The sequence below is a fragment of the Solanum lycopersicum genome, chromosome 12, assembly GCF_036512215.1.
Source record: "Solanum lycopersicum chromosome 12, SLM_r2.1".
NCBI classification, from domain to species: domain Eukaryota; kingdom Viridiplantae; phylum Streptophyta; class Magnoliopsida; order Solanales; family Solanaceae; genus Solanum; species Solanum lycopersicum.
The window spans coordinates 62195261-62210518 of record NC_090811.1 but is presented as its reverse complement, the minus strand read 5'-3'; the positions used below and the strand labels follow the sequence as shown (position 1 = coordinate 62210518).

The 15258-nt window shown below is 32.2% G+C and overlaps 1 protein-coding gene and 1 long non-coding RNA gene across 4 annotated transcripts; both read left to right on the top strand.

Annotated features, from left to right (window-relative positions):
* The first annotated feature begins 545 nt into the window (after positions 1-545).
* Positions 546-11567, top strand: LOC104645027 (uncharacterized). Of its 3 annotated transcripts, XR_011213426.1 has the most exons (6): positions 546-670; positions 1781-1855; positions 2574-2675; positions 9212-9277; positions 10269-10343; positions 11063-11567. It is a non-coding gene; the product is annotated as an uncharacterized lncRNA (long non-coding RNA). The 3 variants fall into 3 exon arrangements; XR_011213425.1 differs by lacking the exon at positions 10269-10343 and having other exon boundaries at positions 11063-11354; XR_011213424.1 differs by lacking the exons at positions 10269-10343; positions 11063-11567 and having other exon boundaries at positions 547-670; positions 9212-9510.
* A 2820-nt stretch (positions 11568-14387) lies between these two features.
* Positions 14388-14888, top strand: LOC138340497 (protein EIN4-like). Its single transcript, XM_069292223.1, has one exon. The coding sequence runs from the start codon at positions 14388-14390 to the stop codon at positions 14886-14888; it is 501 nt and encodes a 166-aa protein (XP_069148324.1).
* Positions 14889-15258: the final 370 nt, after the last annotated feature.

Genomic DNA, 15258 nt, shown 5'->3' with positions numbered 1-15258 from the left:
ATAAAAATCAATATAAAATACTTTCACTTGCATATTACGTTCATTTTTTGTTGTTGTTGATTTCTATTAGATTTTTATTTTATTTTTATTTCATATATTACACATTTAATTCAGTAAAGTACTTTTATTAAGATAAAAACATGTCATTTGAGTGTTATGTATAAGATACAGACATGTTTGATTATCAATTCTCATCTCTAAAGTCTAAAATAGTGGACCATATCCAGCAGTTCTCAATCTTAGATAAGTAAAAATTTTTTTACTACGAGCATATTTATATTAATTTAAAAAAATATTTTTAAAAAGTACTTTTGAAAATACTACTTTAATTACTTTAAGTCAAAAAATAAAAAATAATAGAAGGATCCTATGTAACGACCATTTTCGATCGTTTTGAGCATTAGAACTTTTATGTCAGAAAATACTTTCTAATAGATTTAAATGGGTGTTTTAGACTATTCATAATTATAACTATGAAATTAATGGGGTAGTTTTATTAATTTATTTAGTTAGTGGTTAAGAAAATAATATTAAAATAAATAGTGGGTCACTTTTATCAGATTGTATAGTTGATTATATGATAACTAGGTTGAAGTTTGTCTTTAGAAAAAGGAAGAAAATAAGAAAAGGGAGACCGCAGAGCAGCCTCGAAGAAGGACGACAATTTCAGGTAAGGAATTAATCTTCGTATATTTTATATGTATGAACACAGATTGTAGGATTAATAATTTAATAATGGCAATGATCATTAGCCGTATAGGACGAGTTTTAAGGCAACAATTACATTATTATATTATATTATAAAGTTAAAGGGTGCATATGTATAGAATATTTATTAAAGGCTATTGAAATCATGGTGAGTTGAAGAGTTAAAATATTATTATAAGGTGAACTAATTAGAAAGAGAGAAAACATACATTTTGATAATGAAGAATGTCGGCTCTGCATTCAGGTAATGTTTGATAATTCTAATTAAATATTGTTTATGTACAATTATTGGTTAGTAAAATGGTTAATGTTTGTTTTATGAATACTATTATTACATTGGTGTTGGTTGAAAAGAGATTAGAGTATAAAATTTCTCATAGGTGGTGTGAATATGAATAACTTGATGGATAATTGTCTTTCGTTAATAGCTAGTAACTTAAATGGCTTGGACTTGGAAGAAATTTTTGGAGTAATGGTTCGGATGTGAATGTTAGTCAATTTATGGAAATTAATGGCAAGATTAGAAGAAATAGCAGTGTTGTAAATTAATTGTAATCAATAATGTGCATGGATAGACTTTGATACTAGTAAGTTGTATCAAAGTGAAGTTGTTCTCAAATTGACGTGGCAACAAAAGTGACTGCCACTTTTGTTTTTTTTTTTATGTCAATTCAGTCATACATCATCACAACTGAATAAGGGGGAAGATTATTATACACTTATAATATGATGATTAGAGGAAAGTAAAACAATATAGCGACTTAGATGACAGAGATGATTTTGTGGTTAACACTAGTGGTCTATAATTAACTTATATCAACCTGAGGATATTTTTTTTTGTTCTATAAATTATATCGTTATATATTGAGATAGGTAATTCAATATTATGTGTATCGAATTATTTCAATCCCATTAAAGTTATGCTAATTGGAGAAATTTGGACTTATCCTTAGGTTTGAACTTTAGGAATTTATTATAGATTTAGGTGAATTTTTGGGTCTAGGCTAGACGTAGAATAATATGGATGGTTATAGGCTTGTTAACTTACAAATTATGTATATATATTTGCTAGATTGAAAGGTTCAAAACATTGAGGAAAGGAAAAGCATTGAAGAATTAATTGCTTGACTTTGGTTCTTCGGTAGAGGTAAGTTATGGTTTATGCTATTTGATAGTAAACTCTTAATAGTGATTGATATGCATTGAATGATATTGTGAAGTTTTCTATGTACTTGATTGTGTGATTGTGTGGCTTGGTCGTATGTTTTGTGATTGGTCTGAAATTCCGAGACCGTAGAATGTATAATCTTAAACCATCTCTATCGAAGTAATGCCTTGAATAAAGAAGGCTAGATGAAATGTTATTAACGAATGGAAAAGTGGTGATACTAAATGATAAACTAATGATATCTTGGATCGGAGTGTCACGTTCCGACACAATATTCTTGGATCGGAATATCACGTTCCGACACGGTATTCTTGAATCGGAGTGTCACGTTCCGACACGATATTCTTGGATCGGAGTGTCACGTTCCGACACGATCATATTAAAGGAAAAACATGTTAAATTAATGGAAGATACTCAATCTCAGAGAACTCAACTCCCAAAATGGTTTGGCTTGGAGGCATGAGTCCTCATGTGTGATATTGATACCGTTGACTTACTACGTGCTTACTTTATTGTTATTGACACTTGTTCATGTTGTTTGTTGCTTATCACATGTTAAGTGCTATAGTTGAGTTCATACTATTATTTATTGTATATTAGTTACTATTTTGGGTTGACCGATGATACTTACTCAGTACATGTTGCCTCGTACTGAGTCCTCTTGTTTTCTTTTTTGTTTTCCTTTTATGAAATGCAGCGAGTGTACCTATGACTTCTGATTTCCATCAGCTCTATCCAGCTTCCCGCATATCAAGTTACATGGTGAGCTATCCATTCAAGCTCGTGTTGGATTCTCTCGGTAATGACATGATGTCCTATATTTCGGACACATACCATTTTATTTTTTATTTTAGTGTATTCGATATTCTTAGACTTAGTATTGGAGATTAGATGTCGTTGATGTGATGACTATCAGATTTTGGGATGATAAGTATTAAACTTTAGAAACTTATTTAAATTAGTTGCTTAGTATCTTTTGGAGCTTCCGCATTATTGATATTATTTATAGTTGAACTATTGGTATATGTTGGGGTTTAGATGTGTTGGTTCACCCACTTAAGGAGGTAAGTGTGGGTGCCACTCACGACTCGTTTTGGGTTGTGACAAACTTGGTATCAGAGCGTTAGGTTCGTTGATCTCATCACACAAGGACAAGTCTAGTAGAGTCTTGCGGAATGGTAAGGGGACGCCTTTACTTTTCTTCGAGAAGCTATAGGACTTTAGGATAGCTCATTTCTTTCTTACTTTCGTGCTACTACTTGAATCCAATTGGTATTTAGGTGATACAAATTGGTATCTGAACTTCTTCACTCTATTTCAAATATGGGTACTACTAGAGTATTTGAAGTTGAAATAGCAACAGCAGAAAAAAAAATGTCCTTAGAAATAGATATATTTTCTCGATCGCAAAATGTGGTGGTTGTCTCATGTCGAGTGTCGGTTAATAAAGACACTATTATGACTTCATTGAGTGAGGTATATTAGAGAAAGTCATCGATGGAGTTAGAAAGTGTGTTAGTTTTGTTATTGAATTGATCTAAGAAGTAAAACAAATTGTTTGGTCTAGAAAGAGAACATATTCGATAATGTTTTGCAATTATTCAATGGTTAGAAATATGTGGGCTATTTGGGTACGATAATATGGACAGGTATGATGTGTTCTAGTGAGGTATCTAACGGACTTTCACGGTGTGGCAGTACTAGGGTTATGTGGAAGCAGGTACATCGATTGTCAAGTATGAATACTAATTACTAAAGGAGTTACAAGTTTTACGACATGGTCAAATAATAAGATTTAGTGTTGCATTCATATTTGAGAAATCAACTAGTTTATTACTACAAGAACTTAGATTGAGCATTATTTTGAAGGAAAATTTTAGTTGTTGAGCATTATTTTAAAGAAAATCTTTAGTGGTGGATCTTTGGTACAATATTAATACATTTAGGTTGTGAAATGTATTTGAGGGTTCTGAATGAGTACTGACGATTTTATCTTAAGCTTCAAAAGGTAGATTGATACTAAAATAACAAACTTATAGGGAAAGAAAGTCCTAGTGGATATACTTGAGTAAACTAAATTGAAGATTTAGCAAGAAAGTGCATATAAATTGGGTTAGTCCCTTGAATTTGGTTGGTATACCTAAGTTTAAAGTGTTAGATCGAGGAAAAGGTTCACTTCATGGTGATAAAAGGGTTAACTGAGCATGATGGAAAATAAAAATTCGTGAGAATTTGTAATTGGGATGAAAGTATATGATTAGAATTTGTTGGTTAAATAAATTGTGTATGTAATAAAGACTTGTGAGTATCTAAGGTTGTGATTTTCTACTATTTTGTGAGTAATGTGGGTGTATGACAAGTTTTATGAGATGTTGGGTCAACGCTCGAATAGAATATAAAGGAGCTGGAATCATAATTAAAATAAGATGAAACTTGTGGGATGTGTAGCCTTAAGAAAATAAGTGAGTGAAGGAATATTTTCTCTGATTGTAAGAACTAAAAAAGAATCTTCGAAGGGGTTGAAAATTGGGTTCAGAAATGCATAATTTTATCTATTTTGTTTTGGTAAGGTAATAGCATAACAGGTTATTAGCTTGGTTAAAAGCTATTGAATAGAACTTAAGAGAGGAGTGTACAGACGTTCAGCTTGAGTGAGAGGATAAGTTCTGTTGTACTATTGAATTTAGAAATGAGTAGGGTTGGATCTTTTTAGTGAAGCATATGGTATGGTTGTTGGAGAGGCAATCAATGATAAGCTAAGATAAGGTAATTATAAAAGTCTTCAAAGTATAAGCAAATGTAGATACATAAGGGTATTGAGTTACCCAATTGGACTTAAAATTCAAACTTTTCATTATAAGTCTGCATTCTTGGTGTTTTTTTTCAAGGTATGAATTTGTAAGGTAATAAATGATTGCTTGCATCGGTATTAAGCATGTGAAAGAACTTATGCATGTTTTGGATCATAAAGTTTATTACTTTTGATTGTTAAAGGATCTAAGAAGAGTTTTCTTCTGAGTTTTGATTCAGAATGTGAAGTAAAATGTCATGGGTTGTTGGTAAAATGACGAGATCGATGAGTGATCTAAAGAAACAAGAATATTGATATATTGAAGGGTCGAATAGAATTTTGTACCATGAGAAGAATTTGAGAAAAGTGAAGGAATGAGACCTCTCGTATAAACCCATGGGTTGTAGTTGATGGTTGTATTGATTTTTGCCTATGAGTTTAGATATGAATGTGAGATGTGAAGTTGTTCGATATAGACTTACTAGAATTTATCATCGACTTTTATAAAGATTGAGTTTTGATTTGGATTGCAAACAATGAGGCATGAAGAATTTAGTATTTTACATGGGGTTAGATTGCTCAAATTTGGATAAATGACTTAAGAATGATGCATAAGGTGTAATATAATTCTACATGGTTATTAAGAATTTAGAGTTGGAATAATACTACTCTATTGATGGGATTACATAGAATATTATGATGTGTTACATAGATATTTAATGGTGAATAGAGGTTATGAGCAAATAGGATACATAATAATTTGAATGACCAAGAAACATCCTAAGTGTTGGCATGAGGTATGTGATGGTTTAGAAGGGTAGCTAAAGCATGATATGTGGAAGTGGTGTGAGGTTGACTTATAGTTTGATTTAATAGTTTATCATGATGAAAAGGTACTATCGAATTTTAAATAATGTTAGTAGCCTTGTTTGGAACTCGTAGTTGTCATGAAATGCTTAAATAGAAGATAATGATGGTGATTTGGGAGTAAGGTAGATGATCGATATGGTTATTATGTTTTGTTAGTACTAAAAGTGTCGACTTCAGTGGATGTAGGGTTCGATAAAGTAAGTATGTGTGCAATTATAAAAGTGACTACATTGGTGATTGTGGATAGCTAAAAAATCAAAGAGATAGAGTCAGATGAATGAAGATGTTTGATATGGAAACTATTGGAAAAAAAAAATATATCTGAAGTTATTCAACCTTGGTTATATACACTCTTACGTGAACAACTACTTCATTTCGAGTGTGATTTAGAGTATGATTTATTTTCTACGTCCACACGTGTTTTCACATCTATGGGTTGATTTCTAGTGGTGAATCGGATGTAAAGATCTTCTTGTGTCCTCTTGATAGGGTAGGATCCTTGGGCAAACTTGATATTTTAGTTATGATAGAATTTGTGTTGTTTGGAATAACTAAAGTATATCAGTAGTTCTATACGCACAAACTTGCTTATGAGAATCTATATAAGAGCGGCTATGAAGAGTTACAATTGCCTAATAGTAATGTTAGAGGTTCTGCATTTTGAAATGTATCCCTTGTTGGTGTTTACTTGATATTATTCTTCCCTGGGTTAGATATGTTGACTCTCCCTTGATGAGTAATCGATGTCTAAAGCTAATATTTTCATCACTTAAGCTTGTGATGAGATTGTGTTGTGAAAAAAAAATCCTGATAAGATTTGTGATTGTTTGTGCATTATGAGTGTGTGGTAGTTGGTTAAAATCCACTTCTGGTTGTAGCCACTTTTGCTTTAAAATTTTATCGTGGTAATGTTAGATAATATTTGTTCAGATGGTTGTGTCAAGGTCTAGTTGGAGAATAGATCGGTTGAAAAGTCCATTATTAGAAATAGTTTTGTTGTTAGTTGAGTTTACATACATCAATAATTATTCCTAGAGTAGTGAGATGGACCCATTTAAGGCATTGTTATGAGGAGGTGTAGATCTTTAATTGATTGGTTTAACACTTTTGATATAAGACCAAGGTACTACTATTTCGAATGAACTTTTGAGACAACTACCCTTTCTTGCCTCGCCCTTCTTTTGATCGTTCGAAGACGAACGATGGGTAAATTGGTATCTATTGTAACGACCATTTTTGATCGTTTTGAGCACTAGAACTTTTATGTCAGAAAATACTTTTCGATAGATTTAAATGGGTGTTTTAGACTATTCATAATTATAACTATGAAATTAATGGGGTAGTTTTATTAATTTATTTAGTTAGTGGTTAAGAAAATAATATTAAAATAAATAATGGGTCACTTTTATCAAATTGTATAGTTGATTATATGATAATTAGGGTAGAAGTTTGTCTTTAGAAAAAGGAAGAAAATAAGAAAAGGGAGACCGCAGAGCAGCTTCGAAGAAGGACGACAATTTCAGGTAAGGAATTAATCTTCGTATATTTTATATGTATGAACACAGATTGTAGGATTAATAATTTAATAATGGCAATGATCATTAGCCGTATAGGACGAGTTTTAAGGCAACAATTACATTATTATATTATATTATAAAGTTAAAGGGTGCATATGTATAGAATATTTATTAAAGGCTATTGAAATCATGGTGAGTTGAAGAGTTAAAATATTATTATAAGGTGAACTAATTAGAAAGAGAGAAAACATACATTTTGATAATGAAGAATGTCGGCTCTGCATTCAGGTAATGTTTCGATATTTCTATTAAATATTGTCTATGTACAGTTATTGCTTAGTAAAATGGTTAATGTTTGTTTTATGGATACTATTATTACATTGGTGTTGGTTGAAAAGAGATTAGAGTATAAAATTTCTCATAGGTGGTGTGAATATGAATAACTTGATGGATAATTGTCTTTCGTTAATGTAACGACCCGTTTAGTCGTTTTGAGCAGCAGATTTTATTTCTGGAAAAACAGACTGAGGCGACGGACCCCACGATGGACCGTCATGGGCACGACGGACCGTCGCAAGGTCTTGTTTCAAAACACTTAGAAAATCTGAAATTGGGTACTGAAAATCAACTCTCTGAACTTTGTGACGGAATGGCAGGACGGACCGTCACAAGTGTGACGGACCGTCACAGACTCTTTAGAGAAATTGAGTCTCTGAACTCTGTGACGACCTGCAGGACGGACCGTCGCAGGCACGACGGGCCGTCACAGGTTGCGCAATCCCAGTCCGGGTCGGATTTCTTGATACGTTTTAAGGGACGTTTTTGACTATTCTTGCCTTAATTATAAAGTTAGTGGGTTAATGTTAATAAGTCTAATTACTTGGGGGTTAAAAGAGGTAACCTTAAGTTAATTAGTGGGTTATTATTGCCATCTTTTATTCTTAATTATATACTAATTAGGGTAAAAGAAAGAGGGTTTGAATAAAGAAAATAGAAAGAACAAGAGAAAGAGAGGGAAAGTTGAACGAGAGAGAGGATCGAACGAGAGGAAAAACACAAAGCTTGGGAAATTGCTTGCTTGATCACGAATCTTCGGTGGAGGTAGGTTATGGTTTTCATGCTTTCATAGTAAACTCTTAATAGAGAATGATATGCATTGGTAGTATTGTAAACCCTACTATATGCTTAATTGTATGTTTGCATGAATATGATTATGTGATTGTGATAAGATAAGCATGATGAAAATATTGAATCCCAAATCTTAAAAAGAAACTTTAATATACATTATTAATGATGATGCCTTGGTATAGAAGAAGGCTTGATGAATTAAAGTAATGGGATTGATGATGCCTTGGTATAGAGAAGGCTTGATGATTTACAGAATGATATTAGTGGATCGGAGTGTCACGTTCCGACACATAGTATTAGTGGATCGGAGTGTCACGTTCCGACACATAGTATTAGTGGGACGGGTGTCACGAACCGACACGTAGAATTAGGGGATCGGAGTGTCACATACCGACACATATAGGGGATCGGAGTGTCACGTTCCGACACATAGTATTAGTGGATCGGGTGTCACGAACCGACACGTAGAATTAGGGGATCGGAGTGTCACGTACCGACACATATAGGGGATCGGAGTGTCACGTACCGACACATATAGGGAATCGGGTGTCACGAACCGACACGTAGAATTAGGGGATCGGAGTGTCATGTACCGACACATATAGGGGATCGGAGTGTCACGTTCCGACACATAGTATTAGTGGGACGGGTGTCACGAATCGACACGTAGAATTAGGGGATCGGAGTGTCACGTACCGACACATAGTAGTAGGGGATCGGAGTGTCACGTACCGACACAAGAGGAAAAAGGATAATGAATCTTGAAAGATGATAATATACTCAACTTAATAAACTTAATTCCCAAATGAGTATGGTATTGAGGCTTGAGCCCTCATGGATGAACTTGATGGTACTTATTGATGATTATAGTACCTGTTGTTGCTACATGTTGAGTTTTATAGTTGATTTATGATATTACTTGATATATACTGTTCTCTATTTTGAGTTGACCGATGATATCTACTCAGTACCCGTGGTTTGTACTGACCCCTACTTTTATGTTTTCTTCTTGTTATTTGTGGAGTGCAGCAAACGTTCCGTCATCTTCAACTCAGCAGTGATTTTAGCCAATCTTCGTCATACCGGATATTCAGGGTGAGCTAATGCTTCTAGCTTGGACTGAGTCTTCTTCTTCAAGTCTTGATGCCTTGAACTTCCGGCATGGACTAGCTTCTTATGTATTTTTAGCTTTTAGAATACTCTTAGTTTAGTCATTTGATCGTAGATGTTCTTGTGATGATGACTTCCAGATTTTTGGGGAATAATAGATGTTGAATTTTAGAAGTTAATGAATTGGTCTTTATTTAATGAGTTTAAGTCTTCCGCATTACTTTCTGTTGATATTATATTGAAATGTTAAGGTTAGATTGGTTGGTTCGCTCACATAGGAGGGAAAGTGTGGGTGCCAGTCGCAACCCGGTTTGGGTCGTGACAGTTAATAGCCAGTAACTTATATGGCTTGGACTTAGAAGAAATTTGTGGAGTAATGGTTCGGATGTGAATGTTAGTCAATTTATGGAAATTAATGGCAAGATTAGAAGAAATAGCAGTGTTGTAAATGAATTGTAATCAATAATGTGCATGGATAGACTTTGATACTAGTAAGTTGTATCAAAGTGAAGTCGTTCTCAAATTGACGTGGCAACAAAAGTGACTGCCACTTTTGTCTGTTTTTTTATGTCAATTCAGCCATACATCATCACAACTGAATTAGGGGGAAGATTATTATACAATTATAATATGATGATTAGAGGAAAGTAAAACAATATAACGACTTAGATGACAGAGATGATTTTGTGGTTAACACTAGTGGTCTATAATTAACTTATATCAACCTGAGGTTATATTCTTTTGTTCTATAAATTACATCGTTATATATTGATATAGGTAATTCAATATTATATGTATCAAATTATTTCAATCCCATTAAAGTTATGCTAATTGGAGAAATTTGGACTAATCCTTAGGTTTGAACTTTAGGAATTGATTATAGATTTAGGTGAATTTTTGGGTCTAGGCTAGACGTAGAACAATATGGATGGTTATAGGCTTGTTAACTTACAAATTATGTATATATATTTGATAGATTGAAAGGTTCAAAGCATTGAGGAAAGGAAAAACATTGAAGAATTAGTTGCTTGACTTTGGTTCTTCGGTGGAGGTAGGTTATGGTTTATGCTATTTGATTAGTAAACTCTTAATAGTTATTGATATGCATTGAATGATATTGTGAAGTTTTCTATGTACTTGATTGTGTGATTGTGTGGCTTGGTCGTGTGTTTTGTGATTGGTCTGAAATCCCAAGACCATAGAATGTATAATGTTAAACCATCTCTATCGAAGTAATGCCTTGAATAAAGAAGGCTAGATAAAATGTTATTAACGAATGGAAAAGTGGTGATACTAAATGATAAACTAATGATATCTTGGATCGGCGTGTCACGTTCCTACGCAATATTCTTGGATCGGAGTGTCACGTTTCGACACGGTATTTTTGGATCGGAGTATCACGTTCCGACACGGTATTCTTGGATCGGAGTGTCACGTTCCGACACGATAATATTAAAGGAAAAACATGTTGAATTAATGGAAGATACTCAATCTCAAAGAACTCAACTCCCAAAATGGTTTGGTTTGGAGGCATGAGTCCTCATGTGTGATCTTGATACCGTTGACTTCATACGTGCTTACTTTATTGTTATTGACACTTGTTCATGTTGTTTGTTGCTTATCACATGTTAAGTGCTATAGTTGAGTTCATACTATTATTTATTGTATATTAGTTACTATTTTGGGTTGACCAATGATACTTACTAATTACATGTTGCCTCGTACTGAGTCCTCTTGTTTTCTTCTTTGTTTTCCTTTTATGAAATGCAGCGAGTGTACCTATGACTTCTGATTTCCCTCAGCTCTAGCCAGTCTTCCGCATATCAAGTTACAGGGTGAGCTATCCATTCAAGCTCGTGTTGGATTCTCTCGGTAATGACATGATGTCCTATACTTTCGGACACATACCATTTTATTCTTTATTTTAGTGTATTCGATATTCTTAGACTTAGTATTGAAGATTAGATGTCCTTGATGTGATGACTATCAGATTTTGGGAAGATAAGTATTAAACTTTAGAAACTTATTTAAATTGATTGCTTAGTATCTTTTGGAGCTTCCGCATTATTGATATTATTTATAGTTGAACTATTGGTATATGTTGGGGTTTAGTTGTGTTGGTTCGACCACTTAAGTAGGTAAGTGTGGGTGCCACTCACGACTCGTTTTGGGTCGTGACATCCTACTTTTGATTTTTGTTATAAATAATAGGGAAAATTACGTGGTATGAGGAGTATCCCTAAGTAATTAGTTAATAAAGGTATATTTTAATTTATTTACTGTCTGTAAATATAATTTCTGTTTTTTTTGTCATAATTAATGTAACCCACTACTTATTTTTGTACTGAACCAAAAAAGTCATCCAAAACATTTGTATATAATTTTATACAAATCAATTTTATCTCTCTTACCCTCGTTCCATAAATTTCAAATTGGGAAAATTTTGACCTTCTCCCCAATCGAAATTTCACTTTTCGCAGGTAACCCATCAATTTCATGGGTGAATTTTTTTTTGGAGTTTCTTATCTCCTACTTTAACAAGTGTATATGAAGTATGCTTGTTAGTCTTTCATATATTTATTAAAAAATTATTTATTACTTAACAGATGACAAGTATTTTAAAATTAGAACGGATGATTCCTCTCTGTTTATAAGGTTTACGAGTAGTATGTCTTACTATACTTTCTTTCATTTTTATATGTCTATATTCACTCACATTACAAAGAGTTATTATATATGAATCTTTTTGCTTAAATGTTATGTATATAGTTGTTTGTACATTGAATTATTATATACAAAAGTGATCAAGGTATTTATGTAGTTATATTCATATTTTAAGTTTTTTTTGTATATTCAACTAGTTTGTATAATAATTTGTTTTAAATCATAATTTTTTTTTGTATTTTACGTTATTATATACAAAACTGCCTGGGGAATTTGTGTATATACAAGTACTATATTCATATATTTATACATATGCAGTTACTAGTATGTATATAATAATTACTTTACAATTTGGTACAAATCAAACAATTTATATTCATTTTATTTACATTCTTATATAAATTTCATTTATACATATACAGTTTCTTTTTATTTAACTAGTTATATATGTATATAAGTAATTACTTTTAAAATCTGGTACAATAATTTGTATAATAATATGTTTTAAATCACAATTTTTTTTGTATTTTATGTTATTATATATAAAGTTGCTTGAAGATTTGTGTGTATGTGAATACTATATTCATATTTTTATTTATACATCTATAGTTATTTATATATGTATATAATAATTACTTTATAATTTGGTACAAATCAAATATTATATATTCATTTTATTTATATTCGTATACAAATTTTATATACACTAAAGAATTTCAGTTTTTCGGAAACAAGTTTGTATGGTCTTTCTGTCACTATAGATTTTTTGTTTGAAAAATATTTGATTTTGAATGTTTACCTTAAATGTGGGATTATGTAAATGTTTGTTACCGTATTTAGCGTTACTATTACTATTCAATGAAAAAGTAAAATACTGTATAATTTTTTTTTAAAAAAAGTTTTATACAAATTAAAAGCTACGTAACAAACTATAATATACTCATAGAATGTAATTACGTAAATTATACCCATAAAATGTTATTTCATAAATTCAGTTTGCCATATACATAGGGGTGTGCAAAAATTGAATCGATCAATAAACCGAACCGAAAAAAAGTTATTGAATTTTTAATGGATTTATAAAAAAAATTATTGGGTTATAAGACCGCTATCAGTTTTTACTATTGGGTTATTGGTTAAACTTACCTAATAACCCAATAAGATGGTAATAATTTATTATTTTACCCTTTCTAATTATTAAATATTAATAATTTAATATATAATTAGATACTATAACTATATGAAATCATTAGTACTCTACCAACTTCACACTAGGCAGCTTTACTAGTTTTTACTGTTTACTCAAAACCTAAAGATTAAAGTAAGAGATTCACAATTATAGCTATTCGGCAAACAATTTTTGAAGATTGTCACCAGAAACATCAAACTCACAAGGGGTAAAACAACACACGATCTAGGAAGGAGAGTATAGTGTCAATTTTAGTACTTCCAAAGTAGAGTAGAGTAGAGTATATCAGAAGATTGTTTTAGACGGTAGATATTATTAAAATGGTAATTGAAAATAAGAGAAATCAAGTTGTTATTGTCAAACTTTAAAGAACAAGGCCACATTAAAAGAGACATCTAGCGGCAATATACTTTAGTTTTAGCCGTAATATTTATTATTATAAATACGTTTATCGATTATTAAGTTATGTCATTACATCCAAAATCTCTAAAATCTTTAGAGACATTGTGTCTATTGGAATAATAAGATGTAACATTTAATATATTTTTGTGGAGAATAAGCTTTTCATTATATTGATAGTAGGTTGTAAAATAAACAAGTCAAACACATTAAACACATGCTTCAAATGAATCCTAGCCCAAGTTAGGACTTCATTATCGAGTGATCTTTTAACGCCTAGAAATAGCCCCACCAGTTAAATTAGCTAATTTGAAGCAAGCAATTCTAGATTCTCTAAGAAAGTTGGGAGTTGTGTAACAAACATTAGACACTATATCTTCAAACAAAAAGAGTAAACATTGGTCAATAAGTTTTTCATTTTTAGAAATCAAGTTGTCATAAAAGACATAAATACACCATCAAAGTTGTTCCATATTTGCATGAAGACACCTAAATTTTCAAAGTGTCCTATCACACCACTAAACAACTATATATCGTTATAAATGGGTCATTTTTACCCATTCCCTCGTCTGGGTTGCTTACACGCACGTTAGGCGCGTCATGGACCAGTTTAAAAGTGTCACATGCCATTTTCTTTCTTTATTATTAATTATTTCATCAATTTATATCATCTTCCCCAATTTAAACCAAAAATAGATGTGTTAGCCCTAATATTTTGATTTTTATAACAAGAACTATGTTGCTTTAGATTTCAAAGGTGTGACGCCTGAGTTGATTGACATTCGTTATGCTATTTTAGTTTTGGTTATTCCGAGTGCAAATGATGATTGGAGCCATAATGAGATGGAGATAGTGGAAGTAGTTGTTGATCAGGTGATTGTGGCCCTATCCCATGCGACTGTTCTTGAAGAGTTAATGAGGGAGAAACTAGAAGCGAGGAACGGTTTGCAGCAACAGGCTAAGGAGAATGTTGTGAAGGCAAGCCATACAAGGTATTCGTTTCAGAATTTAATGAACAATGGGATGAAACGACCAATGCACTCGATTTTGGGTTTACTTTCCATACTTCAAGATGAGAACACAAGCACTAACCAGAAGATTATTATCGATACAACGGTGAGAATGAGCACCGTTTTGTTAAACTTAATAAATGATGCAATGGATATACCTGACAAAGACGAAGGGAGATTCCCAGTAAAAATGATGTCGTTTCAGTTGCATTCACTTATCAGAGAGGCTTCTTGTCTTGTTAATTGCCTGTGTGTTTATAAGGGCTTTAGATTTTCCATGGATGTTCCCAATTCTTTAACTAATCTGGTGATGGGTGATGAGAAGAGAAGGTAGACAACTTTTCTTCAAAAGATAAGGGTCGGGTCTGTAAATTCTATCCTAGGGAGTGAGCAACACGCGCACGACGTAGACGAGGGAATAGGTAAAAATGACCCATTTACAATGATATATAGTTGTTTAGTGGGGTGATAGGACACTTTTGAAGTTTAGGTGTCTTTATGACAATATGAAATAACTTCGATGGTATATTTATGTCTTTTCTCTATTTAAAATTTGTTCTCTTTACGGAATAAGGTATTTTTATCGTAATTGTAATAGTTTGGGCAGTATGCACAATTTTCATCGAGTTTGCTCGTAATTTTTTTTATCGAGTTTGTTTGATAGAAGTCTTCATAATTTTTATCTTATGACCTAGTTTTACAAA